Source organism: Chiloscyllium punctatum, chromosome 3, assembly GCF_047496795.1.
Source record: "Chiloscyllium punctatum isolate Juve2018m chromosome 3, sChiPun1.3, whole genome shotgun sequence".
Taxonomy (NCBI): domain Eukaryota; kingdom Metazoa; phylum Chordata; class Chondrichthyes; order Orectolobiformes; family Hemiscylliidae; genus Chiloscyllium; species Chiloscyllium punctatum.
In genome coordinates, this window is record NC_092741.1 from 88,058,916 (window position 1) to 88,075,671 (window position 16,756).

The 16,756-nt window shown below is 40.9% G+C and overlaps 1 protein-coding gene across 2 annotated transcripts in view; it reads left to right on the forward strand.

The window, feature by feature from the left end:
- Nucleotides 1–1,430: 1,430 nt before the first annotated feature.
- cenpw (centromere protein W) overlaps nt 1,431–16,756 on the forward strand; it is a 31,544-nt gene continuing 16,218 nt past the window's right edge. Inside the window, exons 1-3 of one of the 2 annotated variants that reach the window (XM_072556002.1) lie at nt 1,431–1,575; nt 9,112–9,225; nt 16,529–16,553. In XM_072556002.1, the coding sequence (XP_072412103.1) occupies nt 1,483–1,575; nt 9,112–9,225; nt 16,529–16,552 (231 nt within the window). In that variant the 5' untranslated portion in view covers nt 1,431–1,482 and the 3' untranslated portion in view covers nt 16,553. The remainder of the gene's footprint in view (nt 1,576–9,111; nt 9,226–16,528; nt 16,554–16,756) is intronic. The other variant, XM_072556001.1, reaches the window with a different exon arrangement.

Here is a 16,756-nt window from a genome sequence, read left to right on the forward strand (position 1 = left end):
ATGGTGGGTTACATAATGTTTACAGAGAAAAGCAGAAGCCAGATGAAACAGATGGTGAGTGCGCTCAGAGCAAAAGAATAAGTATGGCCAATTGCAGATAAGGATAGATTAGGTTGCAAATGATAGGTGTGAAAACAAGACATTAGGATCCACTCTGCAGAGTGCAAAGTCAACAAGACACAAACAAGACACAGCCAGGGGAGGGTTGCAATCAAAATGAAGGAAATAGGTCACAGTCTGAATTTGTTCAACTCAATGTTGTATCTGAAAGCTGTAAAGTGACCAAGTGGAAAATAAGGTGTCATTCCTCCAGCATGCCTTGAGCTTCGTTAGAATGCTGTAGCAGGCCCAGGATGGAACTGTTAGTTTTGGAACAAGATACTTTACCGAAATGGCAAGCAACTGGAAGGTTGAGAAAATGCTGCAGTCTGCATTTGATTATGTCAATATAAAGGAAACTGCATTGTAAGCAGCAAAGGCAGAGATTAGATTGAAAGAACTACACCTGGAAGTTTGACTTAAGGCTGTGCATAGTGAAGAGAATGGAGGTGAATGGGCATGTCTAGATTAGAGTGGTGCTGGAAAAGCACAGGCGGTCAGGCAGCATCCGAGGAGCAGGAAAATAGACATTTCGGGCAAAAGCCCTACATCAGGAATGAATGGGCATGTGTTATACTATCTGAAATTTGTATAAGAAGGTGCCAGGAACAACGTGAGAAAATGTTAGGAGTGATGGAGAAGTGAGGCAGGATGACATGAAGTGAACAATCCTTGCAGAATGCTGAAAGTGGAGTGACGGAAAGTGAGGATAAGGGGAACTCAGTTATTGTTCTGGAAATAGATCGCATCTGGAACTGTGCGCTTCCTGGAGACATCTTTTCTTATCATCCCTTGTACGTGTTTAATCAAACCCGTTAATATGAGCTTGTATTGGTGGGAGACTTCACCCCTCCAAGTGCATTGTCTGGAACATGGAAGAAGCAAATGGTCCTCGCAAAAATACAATAGCTTTGTTACCAATTATCCATAGAATGATCATCAGAGTTAGCAATGAAACCTCAGCTCAAAAATGCAGCTGCTTACCAGAGAAGTGGTAAGTGAATACTTGCCTCGGCAAGAGAAAAGGAACCTGGCACTGAAGAACTTTGTTTGTTGCAAAGAACTTGTTCAATTAAAATTAAAATTGTGCGTCTCAAAAAAAATCCTTAAAGTTACTGGATAGAATATTTCAAAATAACTTACTGAAGGGGCAAAGGATTAGGCACTGTTTTTTTTCCAAACAACTTGGAGGGAGATGTTTTGCCACACCTTCTCGGACAGGTCGGAATGATAAGCGCCACAAGAGCCTGATTGGTCAACAGCTTGCAGTGTGTGTCCTGGACGCGGAATATGAGCGTGCGCGGCAGCGGGGTGGGGGAGGGGACTCTTTGCTGATTGGCTGGCTGTAGTTTGAACAGGAGGCGAGGTTCGGAACCGTTAACGATGGTGGGGCGCGCGATCCCTCGGAGGAGCTTGCATTCGGTGCTGAAGAAACACAAACCGCAACTGCGGCTCAGCAAGGACGTCCACATCATGGTGAGCTTGCTCGCCCCGATTCGAATAAACCTTCATTCCACCCCTCTCCCACCCTGGACATCGGAAGGTCTCTGGCCCTGCCTGCGCAATTCTGCCTTAGTCCGGGTGTCAGCCGGTTGGATTGAGCTATCCACCCTTTGCTGTCCGAGTAATTGGATTAACATCGCTGTGTCCGGGGAGCATACTCTCCCAATTTCCCGGAAGGGGAAACCTGTTCCGCGTGCCTTTTCCTATCTCTGGTTGCCGAACCAGAATGTATGTACCTGAATCTCTCTGTTTGACAACACTACCCAGGGTCGTACCATTAACTGTACAAGTCCAGTTTTTGTTTGCTTTACTAAAATGCAATATCTCGCATTTATCTAAATTAGAACAGTACAGCCCCTTTGGCCCTTGATGTTGTGCAGGCCTTTTATCCTACTCTGAGATCATACTAACCTACGTACCCTTCATTGTACTAACTTCCATGGGCCTATTGAAAAGTCGTTTAAAGTACCAATTTATCTGACTGTATTATCACTGCTTGCAGTACATTTCATGCACCACCACTTTCTGAGTAAAGAACCTACCTCTGACATCTCCCCTCAACTACCTCCACAATCACCTTAAAATTGTGCCCCCTTATGATAGACATTTCCACCATTGGAAAAAGTCTCTGGTTATTTACTCTATCCATGCCTTTCAATATCTTGTACACCTGTATTTTGTCACCTCTCAACCTCCTCTCCAATGAGAAAAGCCCTAGCTCCCTTAATCATTCTTCAAAAGATATGTTCTCTAGTTCAAGCAGCATCCTGATAAATCTCTTCACCTTCTCTAAAGCTTCCACATCTTTCCTATAATGAGGCAACCAGAACTAAACACGATATTCCAAGTGTGGTCTAACTTTGGGACTCTTAAACTCAATTCCCCCTGCTAATAAAAAGCAACACACCATATACCTCCTTAACAACCCTATCGACCTAGATGGCAACTTTGAGAGATCTATGGACATGAACCCCAAGATCCCTCAGTTCCTCCACACTGCCAAGAATTCTGCCTTTAACCCTGCATTCTGTATTCAAAGTTGACCTTCCAATGTGAATGACTTCACACTTTTTCAGGATGAACTCCATTTGCCACTTATCAGCCCAGTTCTGCATCCTGTCAATGTCTCATTGCAACCTACAACAATCTCCACACTGTTCACAACTCCACCAACCTTTGTGTCATCAGCAAACTTACTAACCCACTCTTCCACTTCCTTATCCAAGTCATTTATAAGAATCACAAAGAGCAGAGGTCTCAGAAGCGATCCCTGCAGAACATCATTGGTCAACGAGCTCCAGGCTGAATACTTTCCGAATACTTTCCAAATGCCACCACCTGCCACTTCTCAGTCTGTTGGCCCAATTGATCAAGATCTCTTTGTAATCTTAGATAATGTTCTTCACTCTCGACTCTATTACCAATTTTGGTGTTGTTTGCAAACTTAATAACAGTGGACCCAGCAGTGATCCCTATGGAACACAGCTGGTCACAGGCTTCCAGTCTGAAAACAACCCTCCACCATCACACTCTCTGTCCTACAGTCAAGCCAATTTTTAATCCAGTTGACAAGCTCTCCCTGAATCCCATGTATTCTAACTTTATTAATCAGTGTAGATAGTGTGGTTGTTGAACCAGCACGGCAGGTCAGGCAGCATCTGAGGAGCAGGAGAGTCGACGTTTCGGGCAGGACTCTGCATCAGGAATCTCCTCCAGAACGTCGACTCTCCTGCTGCTCAGATGCTGCCTGACCTGTCCATTTTCCAGTGCCATACTTTATTTATTCTGATTCCAGCAACTGTAGTCCTCAGTATCCTAACTTTATTAATCAGTTTACCATGCGGAACCTTGTTAAAGGCTTTGCTGAAGTCTATGTCTGCCACTCTACCCTTGTCAATCTTTTTGGTTACGTCCTCAAAAAAACTTAATCAAGTTTGTGAGACAATTTCCTTTGCACAAAGTCACGCTGACTATCCCTAATCAATCTTTGCCTCTCCAAATGCACGTAAATCCTATCTGTCAGAATCCCCTCCAACAACTTACCCACCACTGATGTCAGATTCACCGTCTGATCGTTCCTAAGCTTCTCTTTACAACCTTTCTCAAAGAAATGCATAACATTAGCTGCCCTCCTGTCCTCACCCATTGCTGTATCTGATACAATTAACTGCTAGGGGCCCTGTAATTTCTTCTCTAATTTCAAACAATGTCATGGGGTGAACTTGATCAGGTCCCAGACATTTATCCATCTTTATGTCTTTTAAGATGCCCAGCACCAGTTCTTCTGTAAGATGAACTGTTTCCAAGACATCAATATTTATTTCCCCAAGTTCCCTAGCATCTACGTCATTCTCCAAAAGTAAAAACTGATATGAAATATTTGTTTAGTATTTCTCCCATTCCTGTGGTTCCATACATAGATGACCTCATTGATCTTTAAGAGGCCCTATCTTCTCCCTAGTTGCTCTTTTGCTCTTAATGTATTTGTAGAATCTCATTGGATTATTCTTAACTGTCTATACTAAAGCTGTCTCATATACCCTTTTTGCCCTTCTGATTTCCCTCTTAAGATTGCTCCTATATCTTTTTATGCTGTTTACTTGATTCGTATCTATCTGTCTATATCTATCATACACCTCTTTTTTTCCTTTTATTTTTGACCAGAGCCTCAATATAAAGGCTTCAGTTTTCGCACTACTTAATTGAAGAAAGTATCTGTTTATCCTTTCCTGGTACATCCAGTGCTAGAGTCATAGAGATGTACACACGGAAACAGACCCTTCGGTCCAGCTTGTCCATGCCAACCAGATATCTCAACCCAATCTAGTCCCACCTGTCAGCACCTGGCCCACATCCCTCCAAACCCTTCCGATTCATCTATCCATCCAGATGCCTTTTTAAATGTTGCAATTGTACTAGCCTCCACGACTTTCTCTGGCAACTCATTCCATACATGTACCACCCTCTGCATGAAAAGTTGTCCCTTAGGTTTCTTTTATATCTTTCCCCTCTCACCCTAAACAATTGCTCTCTAGTTCAGGACTCCCCCCACCCCAGGAAAAAGACATTGTCTATTTATCCTTTCCATGCCCCTCATGATTTTACAAACCTCTATAAGTTCACCCCGCAGCCTCCAATGCTCCAAGGAAAACAGGGAAAGCCTATTCAACCTCTCCCTATAGCTCAAATCCTCCAACCCTGGCAACATCCTTGTAAATCTTTTCTGAACCCTTTCAAGTTTCACAACATCTTTCTAGATGAAAATGAGTGTGGAAAAGAGTTTTATTGGGGACTATGGCATTGAAAGTGATAACAAGGGTTTGTTTGAACCAATTAATAGATGCTGAACTGTTGTGATAAAGGGAGGGCTAAAGGGGTATAAATTTGAAGTGCAGTTGTTAGTGAAAATTATGGTTAGTATATTTTCCAGAGGAGCAGAGGAGGTAGGACATGGAAAGGTAATGTGAGTGGTCAGTAATAAAAGGAACTGATCAAAAATTGCCTTATTTTAAAAGGTACAGTTGGAGAACCAAGAATGTGAAATGACAAGGTCAAGGGTGTACTTGTGAACATTGGTAATGGAGTTTACATGGAGGGAGAACTCAAGGTTTGGTAGAAGATTTGTAGCTCGGGTGCTCGTTGTTGTGGTTCTGTTCGCCGAGCTGGGAATTTGTCTTGCAAACGTTTCGTCCCCTGTCTAGGTGACAGCCTCAGTGCTTGGGAGCCTCCTGTGAAGCGCTTCTGTGCTGTTTCCTCCGGCATTTATAGTACACAAAAAAACGGACAGATAACCAGGTCTGACCTACAAAGAATGAAACCTGAAAGCAACAACACCCACAGATTCTATGGACTACCCAAAGTGCACAAACCAGATATCCCACTCAGACCCATAGTATCACTACCAGGGACACCATCACATAAACTGGCCAAAGAACTACAGCAGAAACTGAAACACCTGATCAGCGGATCCAGACAATCTATACAATCGACACAGGAATTCTTGGACATCATCAGAAATATACACATAGACAAGGAAGAAACTATGGTCTCATTCGATGTAACGGCACTGTTCACCTCCATCGACAAAACACTAGCCAAAGAAACAATAGCCAACCTGCTGGACAGACATAACAGACAACAGGACGTTGAACCTATCAACAAAGACGGCATACTTAAACTACTGGACTTGTGCCTCACAACACACTTCACATTCAATAACCAAATATACGAACAAATCAACGGAACACCCATGGGCTCACCCATCTCTGGACTCATAGCAGAAGCAGTAATGCAAAGGTTAGAACAAACAGTCTTACCACAACTTCAACCCAAACTCTGGATCTGATACTTGGATGACACCTTTGTAATAATTAAGAACACAGAAATAGAGAACACACACCAGATCATCAACGCCACACTCACAGGAATCCGATTCACTAGAGAGGAAGAAAAGGACAACCAACTCCCATTCCTAGACGTGATGGTACAGAGAATTCACCACAAAGGTTTACAGGAAAGCCACACACACAAACCAAGTCCTAAACTATGAAAGCAACCACCCCAACACACACAAACGAAGTTGCATCAGGACACTATTCAAAAGGGCCACAACACACTGCAGCACACCAGAACTACAAAAAGAGGAAGAGGAACACCTATACAAAGTATTCGCCAAAAACGGATACCCTCGCAATTTCATCAACAGATGCCTAAGGGAGAGACAACAGAACGAGGACATGCCGCAACCCAAAGGACTAGCCACACTACCATACATCAGGAGCATTTCTGAACTGACATCCAGACTACTGTGACCACTAGGACTCATAACAGCACACAAACCAACAGCCACGCTCAGACAACAACTCACCAGGACAAAGGACCCGATACCCAACATGAGCAAAACGAATGCAGTGTACAAAATCCCATGCAAGGACTGCAGAAAACACTACATCGGACAAACAGGAAGACAGTTAACGATCCGTATACACGAACACCAACTAGCCATGAAACGACACAACCAGCTATCCTTCGTAGCCACACACACAGACGACAAGCAGCATGAATTCGACTGGGACAAAACTACCATTATAGGGCAAGCCAAACAGAGAACAGCCAGGGAATTCCTAGAGTCTGTAGATGAATGCCATGCCTCTATCAACAAACACATCGACCTGGACCCAATATACCGGCCACTACAGCGGACAGCTCGAACTGACAACTGGAAGCGGCAGAGACAGGCCACTATAAATGCCGGAGGAAACAGCACAGAAGCGCTTCACAGGAGGCTCCCAAGCACTGAGGATGTCACCTAGACAGGGGACGAAACGTTTGCAAGACAAATTCCCAGCTCGGCGAACAGAACCACAACAAGGAGGGAGAAATTTAGGGAGGACAAGAGGACAGTGAACTGAGTGTGAGAGAGAACATGGTGAGTTGCTATAGAGGGTGAAATCACTGAGAATAAGTCATTTGGAGCTGAGAAGAAAGGCAAAATAGATATTCATGTAATAGATTTTTTGTTGTGTTTGCAAGTTTGGTAGAAAATGATTTTTGTTTGATCAAAAAGGTGAGAAGAGTGAAATAAGATGAAATGGTCAAAGGACGTGAAAGTGGCAGAGGAGTAGGATGTCAGGCCAAGGAGTGCTCTGGTGCTAAGTGGCCACATTGCCACTGAAATAGTCTTGATGGGACAAGTGTTAAGAGTTATGATCAGGTGGGAGGCTTTATTTTAGGAGAAGGATGTTATTACCCCAAGGCAGATTTCTGTTAGGCCAGAATATTGATGCAATTATTCAGAAAATTTATGAATGATTGTCTTGTGAACAAGCGAATGCATGTTCTTGAAGAAATGTGCAGAAAGGTATTGAGTCTTGATGTCTGACAATGATTAAAGGGCTAGGCGTGGGGGTTGAATTGAGCAAGAAGGGTGGCAAAATTACTTCCCAGCAGCACTCTGGGCTAAAACGTTGATAAGAAAGAGTTAAACTAGATGGAAGTTGCTGCTCATGATGAGCAAACTCCATGTGCCTTAATGCACTCCCCAATAACCAGATGTTACAATGATAGGATGAGGTCATCCTCGGAGGTAATGTAAATGTAAATGCCCTAATCCTGGGGGATTGTTATGCACAAGATTTCCTGACTCAGTAATTCCCCAAGACAATGTAACTATGATATGTCCTAGCTTCAGGAGATGCTATGAAAGCATTTCTGAATTGAAGGAACTGAATGAGAATTTAATTTGCTCATAGCGGGAGAGTAGTGGTAAATGGCTGCCCAAATGAAGTGTGAGTCATCCATATTCTTGTAAGAATGACACTCCCACCCAAAGACAGTACAGTTTAATCCTTTAACATTACATTAATGTCCAGAGAGAAAGTACAATTTAATCTTTTAACATTACAACGGGAAAGAAATATTCCATCCTTACCTGGTCTGGCCAACGTATGACTTCTGATCCACAGCAATGTGTTGATTCTTAACTGTCCTTTGGACAATCTGGTTCAGCGATTTTCCCACATACCAAGAACAAAGCTATTGAAAAGAAACCCTTAATAAGCAGGACTTCAATGTTACAATTTAACTTAGTGGGGTCCCAATGCATGGTGTCTTTAAAGGTGACTGGAGAGAGCTGGTTGCTTATGTTGGCGATATGTACATGCATGGAAGTGTTATTACTCCAGTTGGGATCTGATCAGTAATTCAGAAAGATTCTGCATATCTTCCCTGTTTTTATATTGCATTTGTATTCTGTTTCTGTCTTCTAACTTATTGTGGGATATCACCACCCATCAGAGTGCGCACTGACTGGGTATGTGACCCGATTCATGACAGCACAATTCAATTTGTGTATTAATAAGTATCATAAATTCCAGATTGAAATTTAAACATCTCGCATTCCAACAAAATGCTCTAATTCTGTACATATGCACACAATGATCCATCTAATGGTAACATGAGCTTTAAACATTGTCTCTCACATCTGATTCACTGTGGTGCAATGCTAAAAGGATTTTGAGTGGTTTTTCAGTTTAAAAGTCAGAAAATAAAAACCAATGTTTTGATAAGTTTTTTTTCAAAAGATCAACTTGCAAGAATATATTTTTATATATTCTGATGTGTACAATGAATTCATCTGATTTAATTGTTTTAGCTATGCCTCATTTTTATTATATGTTAATGGAGAGAACAAAAGACCTGTGAACGCTTCCACACAGATTAAATCTGTGTGAAATATTGCACATGTAAATTTTGAATACAGTGAAGCCAAGAGGAGGCAGTGTGTTATTGAGGGAAAGCCTGAAATGATTTTCTTTGCACAATATTGCATTGATATGAAAGATAATCCTTTTTGGTTAGATTGCTAAATCATTTTGATGGAGAAAACTCACTGGTTTTACCAATTGTTTGGGTTACATACAGAAATTTCTTCCCCCCCCCCCCCCCCCTTTACCTAGCTGCTGTTTAGCTATCTATTTTGACAATTTTTTTTAATATTTACTTGTATAGGTACATTTAAACTGTCTCTTGTTCCTTCATCGTTTGGCAGTGGAGGCTAGAACTAAAGCTGTTGAATCAAAAAGTTCTACCATTCAGCCAAAGCATGTCAAGGAAGTGGCAAAGGTAAAATAAGAATGGTTTTAAGTTGCCAAAATTTATTTAATATTAATCTTATTAATGTGGCTTACCTGTTTAATAGATATATTAAATATTCTGTTTGGGCATTGATTTCAGTGGACACTGTTCAAAAATCCTGACTATGGTCTATTGAAATATTAATGGCAACACCTCAACTTTAGTATGAACGGTAAAGATGTAAACGTTCTTTGCTCATTATCTCAATACTGCTTTCGTGAATTGAAAAATAACTTCTACTAAACACATTTATTTTTTCTTCTTCTGCTAATATTGGGGAAACAATTGACATGGATATGAAATAGCTGAAAAATGTGTTGCTGGAAAAGTGCAGCAGGAGCAGGAGAATTGACGTTTCGGGCATAAGCCCTTCTTTAGGAATGAGGAAGGTGTCCTGAAGAAGGGCTTATGCCCGAAATGCGATTCTCCTGCTCCTTGGATGCTGCCTGAGCTGCTGCGCTTTTCCAGCAACACATTTTTCAGCTCTGATCTCCAGCATCTGTAGTCCTCACTTTCTCCTAATGGATATGAAATACTTACATTCAGAGGGGAGATTCCTTCACCCTAATTTCTTTAGAAGCTCTAGTTAAGCCAATGCCTGCACAGTGAGTATGGGATGATTGGCTTTCTGTATCATATTTTGAGATTCTCTGTATTGTTGAGTTCCAAAATTCTTATACTTGAATCATCTTTGACTCTGCAGTATAAAATTGACTAATTTTGGCCATGGTTTATTTCTGGTTTGAAAGTGGAAAGTTCGTCCTAGTAACTAGCTCTCAATGCCATCTTGCACTGTTTTGAAACATGAGCAGTAGATGATGGCATTGTGGAAATCTCACTGGACCAGTAATCCAGAGACCCAAGTGAAAAATTTGGGGGTCAAAAGTTAAAATCCCACCACCGCAACTAGTGAAATGTAAATTTGATTTAATAAGTTAAAAATTGAAAGTTAATCTCAATAATGGTGACCTCAAAAGTATCATTGATCGTCAGGGAAAACCCATATAGTTTGCTAATCCTTTTTTGAAACCCTGTATCAACTTGAGGCTGGACTCCTTCATGTTCCTTAATAGTGACTAGGTGATCTGTACAGAATTCTTATTAACTAAGGATATGCAATATCCTGAGAAATTGACTAAATGTCAGATAATCAATTATACTTGTTAATCAGATGGCCTTGAGTAGCTCTGGGCTGTGGTGTAACTTTCATCATTCATGGTGAAACAATGGCTGATGAGCATTCATTTTTGACTATCTGGAATCATTAATGCAGAATGGGACTGTTGGGGTGAGGGAAGAAGGATATGATGGAAAGCAAGAGGGTCATGGGTTCTCAGCATTTATAGCTTGCAATCTAATATGATTAATATGAGGTTAGATTTGAGAAGACAAGAGGGGAACATAACAGTCTACTGATTATACTCCATGATAGTGGATGCAATAGTTTTAATCATTGCCCTCCGTTCTCTGCCACTCTTTCCTGAAGAAAAGGACAAAATGTTTGTGTTGGATATTGTATGCAGCATGGATATATAGCTGAAAGTATGTAGAAGCAGCAACAGGTGGGTGCGAGAAAAGCAGCATCATCAAGCGTGAGAGAATGAAATGGAGTCTGAATATTCCACATGCATCCTAATTGCCGATGGGTGAAAGGGAGGCTGTAAAAAATTGAGAAATGTGAAATGGGTAGTAAGTAAGTTTGTTTGAATATACACTTGCTGACCTTAAAAACTTTAATGAAATCATTGAACTTTTTACAGCACTGCAGAGAGGTCCTTGGGATCAGATTCAGGGAATTGATCTTTTTTACCATCTCCCATTTCTGGGCCAATTCCACTTCCATGGGCACTTCCAGGCCCATTCTGGAAACCAAGCATGGTTCCTTCATTTCACTTCTGCTACCTAAAGCTTCCAGACACACATCCAGAAAGCAGAGGACCCACTTTGGCTTGTTGGTCTGCTTTACTTTCTAGCCATAATTTCCAGAGATGTTGCAGTCTCTGTTGAATGAGTGCAATTCTTGATTAAAAAGCCTTTCAAGAGATTCCAGTTATTTGTGTATCATTCTAGCTGTGCAACCACCTTGGTACCCTGCTGTGAATGCCTTTATTCAGCAGCACACGCTGTTGAAGTTGTTTAGATGAGGAAGCAACTTAACAAGTTAGGATGTTGTCTGCCTCAACATGACAAGGTGAGGATTAATAATGCATCATGATCTCCATGTGTGATACCTGGTCTAATCCAAATTTTTTTGGTCCTTGGACTTCACAAGTTTGAAGAAGTATCTTTGGTTAGTTTACTTGGCCCCTTTTACATAGTTCTTAAAAGGAACAAGTAGGTAGCTAGTCAGTCAGTCAAGCTATCCATTGAAGTAATACAACCCAGATGAAGTTGAATAGAGGAGCTGACTATCATGGGTATGTATTTTGTATAGATCCAGTACTCTGATTTCCATTTTTTCTGATTTGTCCTTCAAGCAGTATTTTGAACTAGTCACTTAAGGAATTAATTAGTTCAAAATCCCCTCGGAATACCCTCTGGGTTGTCAATAATTGTTGTAACCTTTAAATTTGAATTTATGAAGTAAGGTTAGTGGCCCTAAATAGTGTGTGGTAAGTGACTTAACCTGAGCACTGCTTTTGATTACGTAAACTATAGTTAAAAATGATGGTTTTAGTGATTCATCTACCTTGCATTGCAATTTATGGTAACTTTAGAGTATAAACTTCTTATTAAAAACAGTTTTTTTTTCTTTGTGTTGTAGCTAATTTGGACCATATATTTAGCCCAAAAATTTGGTTCCCAGATATGTTACACATCTGTAAATAAAAGTGGATTTAAGCACAATCTGTTTTCGTCAAGCATATTTCCAAACATAAAAGAAAGACATATTTTATAAATCTGCTGTAGAGTAAGTGATTTCCAAATTTTGTAAATGGTGTTTGTGTAATCAATAATATAAAATAATTCTTATCTTGAAAAGATTTGAAAGCTTGAATTTGTTTCACTAATGAAATTACAAGAATTAATTCAAAAATAATTTCTGTATAATGCATAGATAGCAACAGTAAGCACAAGTCACATAAAAACTATAAAGAAAGGGCTCAAACAACTTTTAAGTGATGTTATTTCATTTGAGTGAGGAAACTTTCGCACAGCCCTGCTATATAAAGGAACACGGGTTCCTGTCCTTCCTGGCTTTCTACCACACAGATTAATTTTTTCATTCTTGTTCTTTCTGAAGTTTTCAACAGTTAAACTTTTTTAAAATAGAATTTTTAAATTTTCAACTGAGTCAGCAATTTTCCGGCAACAGTTTACAGAATTGGTTCTCAGCTAGTGTGGCTTTGCCACCGACTATCTGTGTAAACTTTTATTGGTCCCATTAAATGAATTTTCTCATTTCGAATGGTCTCTTTCTCTGCTGTGATCATTTCAACTCATCGTGTTCTTGCCTCTCTCCTGCCTTTTTCTGAACAGTCTCTCCTAGCATACCCGGGCAGTACAGGGTTGAATGGCTTCCCTTTTTCTGTATGCTGTGTTTGATGTAAATTTGAAAAGAAAATATGCTTGCGAATTCAATGAACGACTTAACTGTTTACATGTTGCGAATAGAAAAAAAGTTCCTTTGTTTTTTGAAAAGAGTACAGTATTTATTGTGTTAACTGGCTTTAAGTAATATAAGAGTGGTTCTGCATACATTAAGTCACATATGTTAAGGTAGAAAAATAGATTAATACGTTAAATTCCAAAACATACTAAAGTGGTTCTCGTGGACTAAATTTAGGCTGAATTTGGTAGTCTTTCAGTTCAATGTTGAGAGTTTAAAGAGAAAGATGAATGATTTAATTGGCATTCTGGAGGTAGTTAACGGTAGGGTTGAGTTCATTGACCAACTATATGCCACTGAAAGTCTTTAATCTGTGGATAAGGTTTGAGTTTGCAATGGTTGCTGGGAGAGAGGCGCATACGCAGGAGCCTTGCTAACTTGATGTATTTTCTGTTTTTGTCTCTAGTCTAGAGCAAACAGTATCTTGAATGCAGTTAGCTGGCTTGTCACATGATCATCCTTTTCTAACTGACCAGTCATTGTAAAAGTGGTCATAGCTGGTGTATTTCAGATGGATGGTTTTGACTCATTATGGATAGGATAGGTTTCTTTCTAAGCCAGAGTTTATTGTCAGAATATGTCAGTTCCACAGAGGTAAGCATCTAAATGTTATCTGAATTGGTTAGGAGATGATTCTATTCACACGCATTCAACGTTTCTGCTAGTTTTCTAAATTGGCTCCGCTGGATGGCTTCTTTGCAATTTATTCTGTACCCTGCCATATTCAGCCATCTTAGCTGCAGTTTTGAGTCACAGGAATGTTGGTTTAATTTCTTCAAAATTCCATCCAGCCAGTAAATTCATAAAACCACTTGCTTTACAAAGTATATTATTGTAACATCTGTGTCAGCTAACGAATTTTTGTTACAGACACAGTAGGTACTGGAGAACTTCAGCAAGTTTGGTAGCATGTGTGGAGAGCAAGACACTTCATGTTTTCAAGCCTCATATGATTCTTCTTCAGAGCTTGAAGTTCTGAAGAGAAGTCATATTGGGATTGAACATTAACTCTGTTTGTCTTTCCGCAAATATGATAGGTAACACTTCTTCCTAATTAGCAGACTAGCAGCGGAGACTGGGAGAAAGTGAAGACTACAGATGCTGGAGAATCAGAGTCGAAAAGCACAGCAGGACAAGCAGGAGAATCAATGTTTCAGGCATAAGCCCTTCATAAGTAACTCATTCATTTCGTAGTTGCTGTCAGGGTCTATGTCGTTTTAGTGGTCGGAGGGCAGGCAACAATGCTTTAAGAAGGTCAGTGACCTTCTGTGCTTTGTACAAGTAATGGTTGTCATCTTTTCTGTGCTCCCTGGCACACACTCTGACTCTGCACCCATCTCCTGCCAAAGCTTCTGGTATACCATTCTGTCTGTCAACCCACACTTACTTGTACCCTACCCCCTACCCCATACACCAGAATACTAATCCTGAATGGCATCTGCTATCTATGTACTTAGACTATCTCATAACCTTCTTCCCCCACCTACACCAGCCACTTTCACCTCACTTGCTCACAGTTTCGGTCCCTTTGTCATATTGCTGGAAAAAAACAGCTCATAACAGTGTACAGGTACACAAAGCCAAAGATGGCTGATGGGGTGCCTGTTCACCTACCATAAGGAGAGAATCCTTGCCTTAGCTGGTGGGGATTGTGAACATTTACATGATGCTGAAATCTCCATCTCCTTGCAACCTTGACCATTGTTGTGCTGCTCTCCCATTCTTATCATGTACTCTTAATATGCCTGAACTTCTACCCTTTTTTTTGTGACTCAGTCTCTTGTGGCTTTCAGTAGTGCCTTTAGGCAACTATTGGAACCTGCATAGTCACTACTATCAAATGAATAACCATGCAATATGATATCTCTATTTTTGGGGAGAAGGCACCGATACCATTTGATGCACCACTTCCCACCTCAGATACTGAGACCTCAGTGGATGTTTTAGCTGAATTGGGAACATCTGGTGAGCACATCACTACTACATCTCTGCAGCTGGTTGAGTAAGGAATGCTTCTGGAGTGCTAAAGATGAGACTCCACCCCAGGTAGGAGAAGACTCCACAATGTCAGCAGTTGCCAGCTTCAGGCAAATGCACAAACTGACATAGGACCAGGAGGCAGGTTTATTTGAGGCATTGGGTAGACTGACTAGAAGGTTGGAGACCTCTCCCAATGTTGGATGTACCATGTAATTGTCCAGCTGCCTCATTGGACAGGTTGGCAGATGTGCTGAAGAGCCATGTCAACTCATTCAGTATCTGCTGGATATATGCACTGACTTGCAGTCCATCACTCTAGCTATTAATGTGCTAATGGTAAGACAATAGGGCTAGGAGGGACTTTGACCTCACTGCAGGTAGACCTTAAGAGGTGACTGGAAGTTCCAGTCACCCAAGGGCTGCCTGACCAAAACTCCAAGGCAAATGGGCTCCACTTTTGGGCACGGTCCCTCCATCCCTATTTTCTTTCTATCAATGGTGGGTATGTGGTGCCCATAGGTATAATGGATGTAAATATAGAGGAAGAAGACAACCTTCTAAGGGCACATGGATGGCGTGGGATGGTAGGTACATTCTCACATTTGTAAATATCTGTTTAGTTTTCATCAGTTTCATGAGTGGATGTCATTCGAGTTACAACTCAAAAATGAAAGTACAGAAGTTACACATCCTTGGCTCTAAGTAATGTTTTATGGTCCAAGATGTGAAGAGAGCAGCTTTTTCTCCATATGCAAGCTATGGGACCTTGAAAAATAAGATCGTCATTTGGTTGACGCATATGGTGTGTTTGCCACATGTGTGGCAAGCACACTGTGCTTTATGAGCTTGAAGTAGCCTGGTGCAGTACAGCAACATGTCCAATCCCTTGATTGAGGACCTCTGACATTCATGACAAGCCATCTGGTTTCATGTCTTTACTAAAGAGTAAGGCAAGACATGAGTACTGTGCGCTAAGATCTGACTGAAGGTGAAAAGTGTAAAAAGGCAAGTCAAAGATTGTGAGAGCATCCACTTGACAACAAAATGCATGAGCCCTCCGAGAGCAATCAAAGAGCTCTGAGATGCAGAGTGGTCCAATCCATGAGATCAGCATCTGTCTTGACATGTAAAGTAACAGCACTGCAAAAATAACATAGAATCCTAGACTAATGCTCTGGGGATGTGGATTTGAATCCCACATGGCAGATAGTGAAATCTGAAGTTCAATTTTAAAATGAAAACTGGCTTAATGGCACCACATACCCACCATTGATAGAAAAAAAATTACCTGGTTCACAAATGTCCTTTAGAGAAGGAGATCTGCTATCATTGACTAGTCTGGCCAACATGGCACTGCAGATCCAGAGTAATGTAGTTGACTGTTCTTTTGGCAATAAATGCTGGCCAGCAATGTCCATGTCTTTTAAATGGTTATAGCTGAAAATTAATTGCTTAACTCCAGTTGCCCTTGGTGTTTGTGACTTCTTGAACCACTGCAGTTCATTGGCATTGTTACACCCAGAGTACTGTTATAAGGAGTAAAATCTAGGAATTTGAGCTAGGGACCATGAGGGAGCAGTGGTATTTCCAGGTCAGAATTGTGTACACTAACACAGATGAGGTTGTAGTAGGGGGAATGAATGTTAACATGGAAGATAGGGAGCAAATCAACTGAAGTGCTTTATGTTTTTTGCCTTTTAGATGGAGAAACAGCTATTGAATTAGGGTGAGTCACCTTACTGTAGAATTCTTCAGTGTCTGGCTTGCTCTTTTAGGTATAATACGTGGGTGACTGGCCCACTTAAGTTTCTGGTCAGTGTTGTTGGTGGTGGTGCCATTGAAAGTCGTGGATCAGAAGTTACATTATCTTTTGTTAGAGATGATCACCTGCTTCATGTGTAGCACAAATGTTACTTGCCCCTTGTAGTC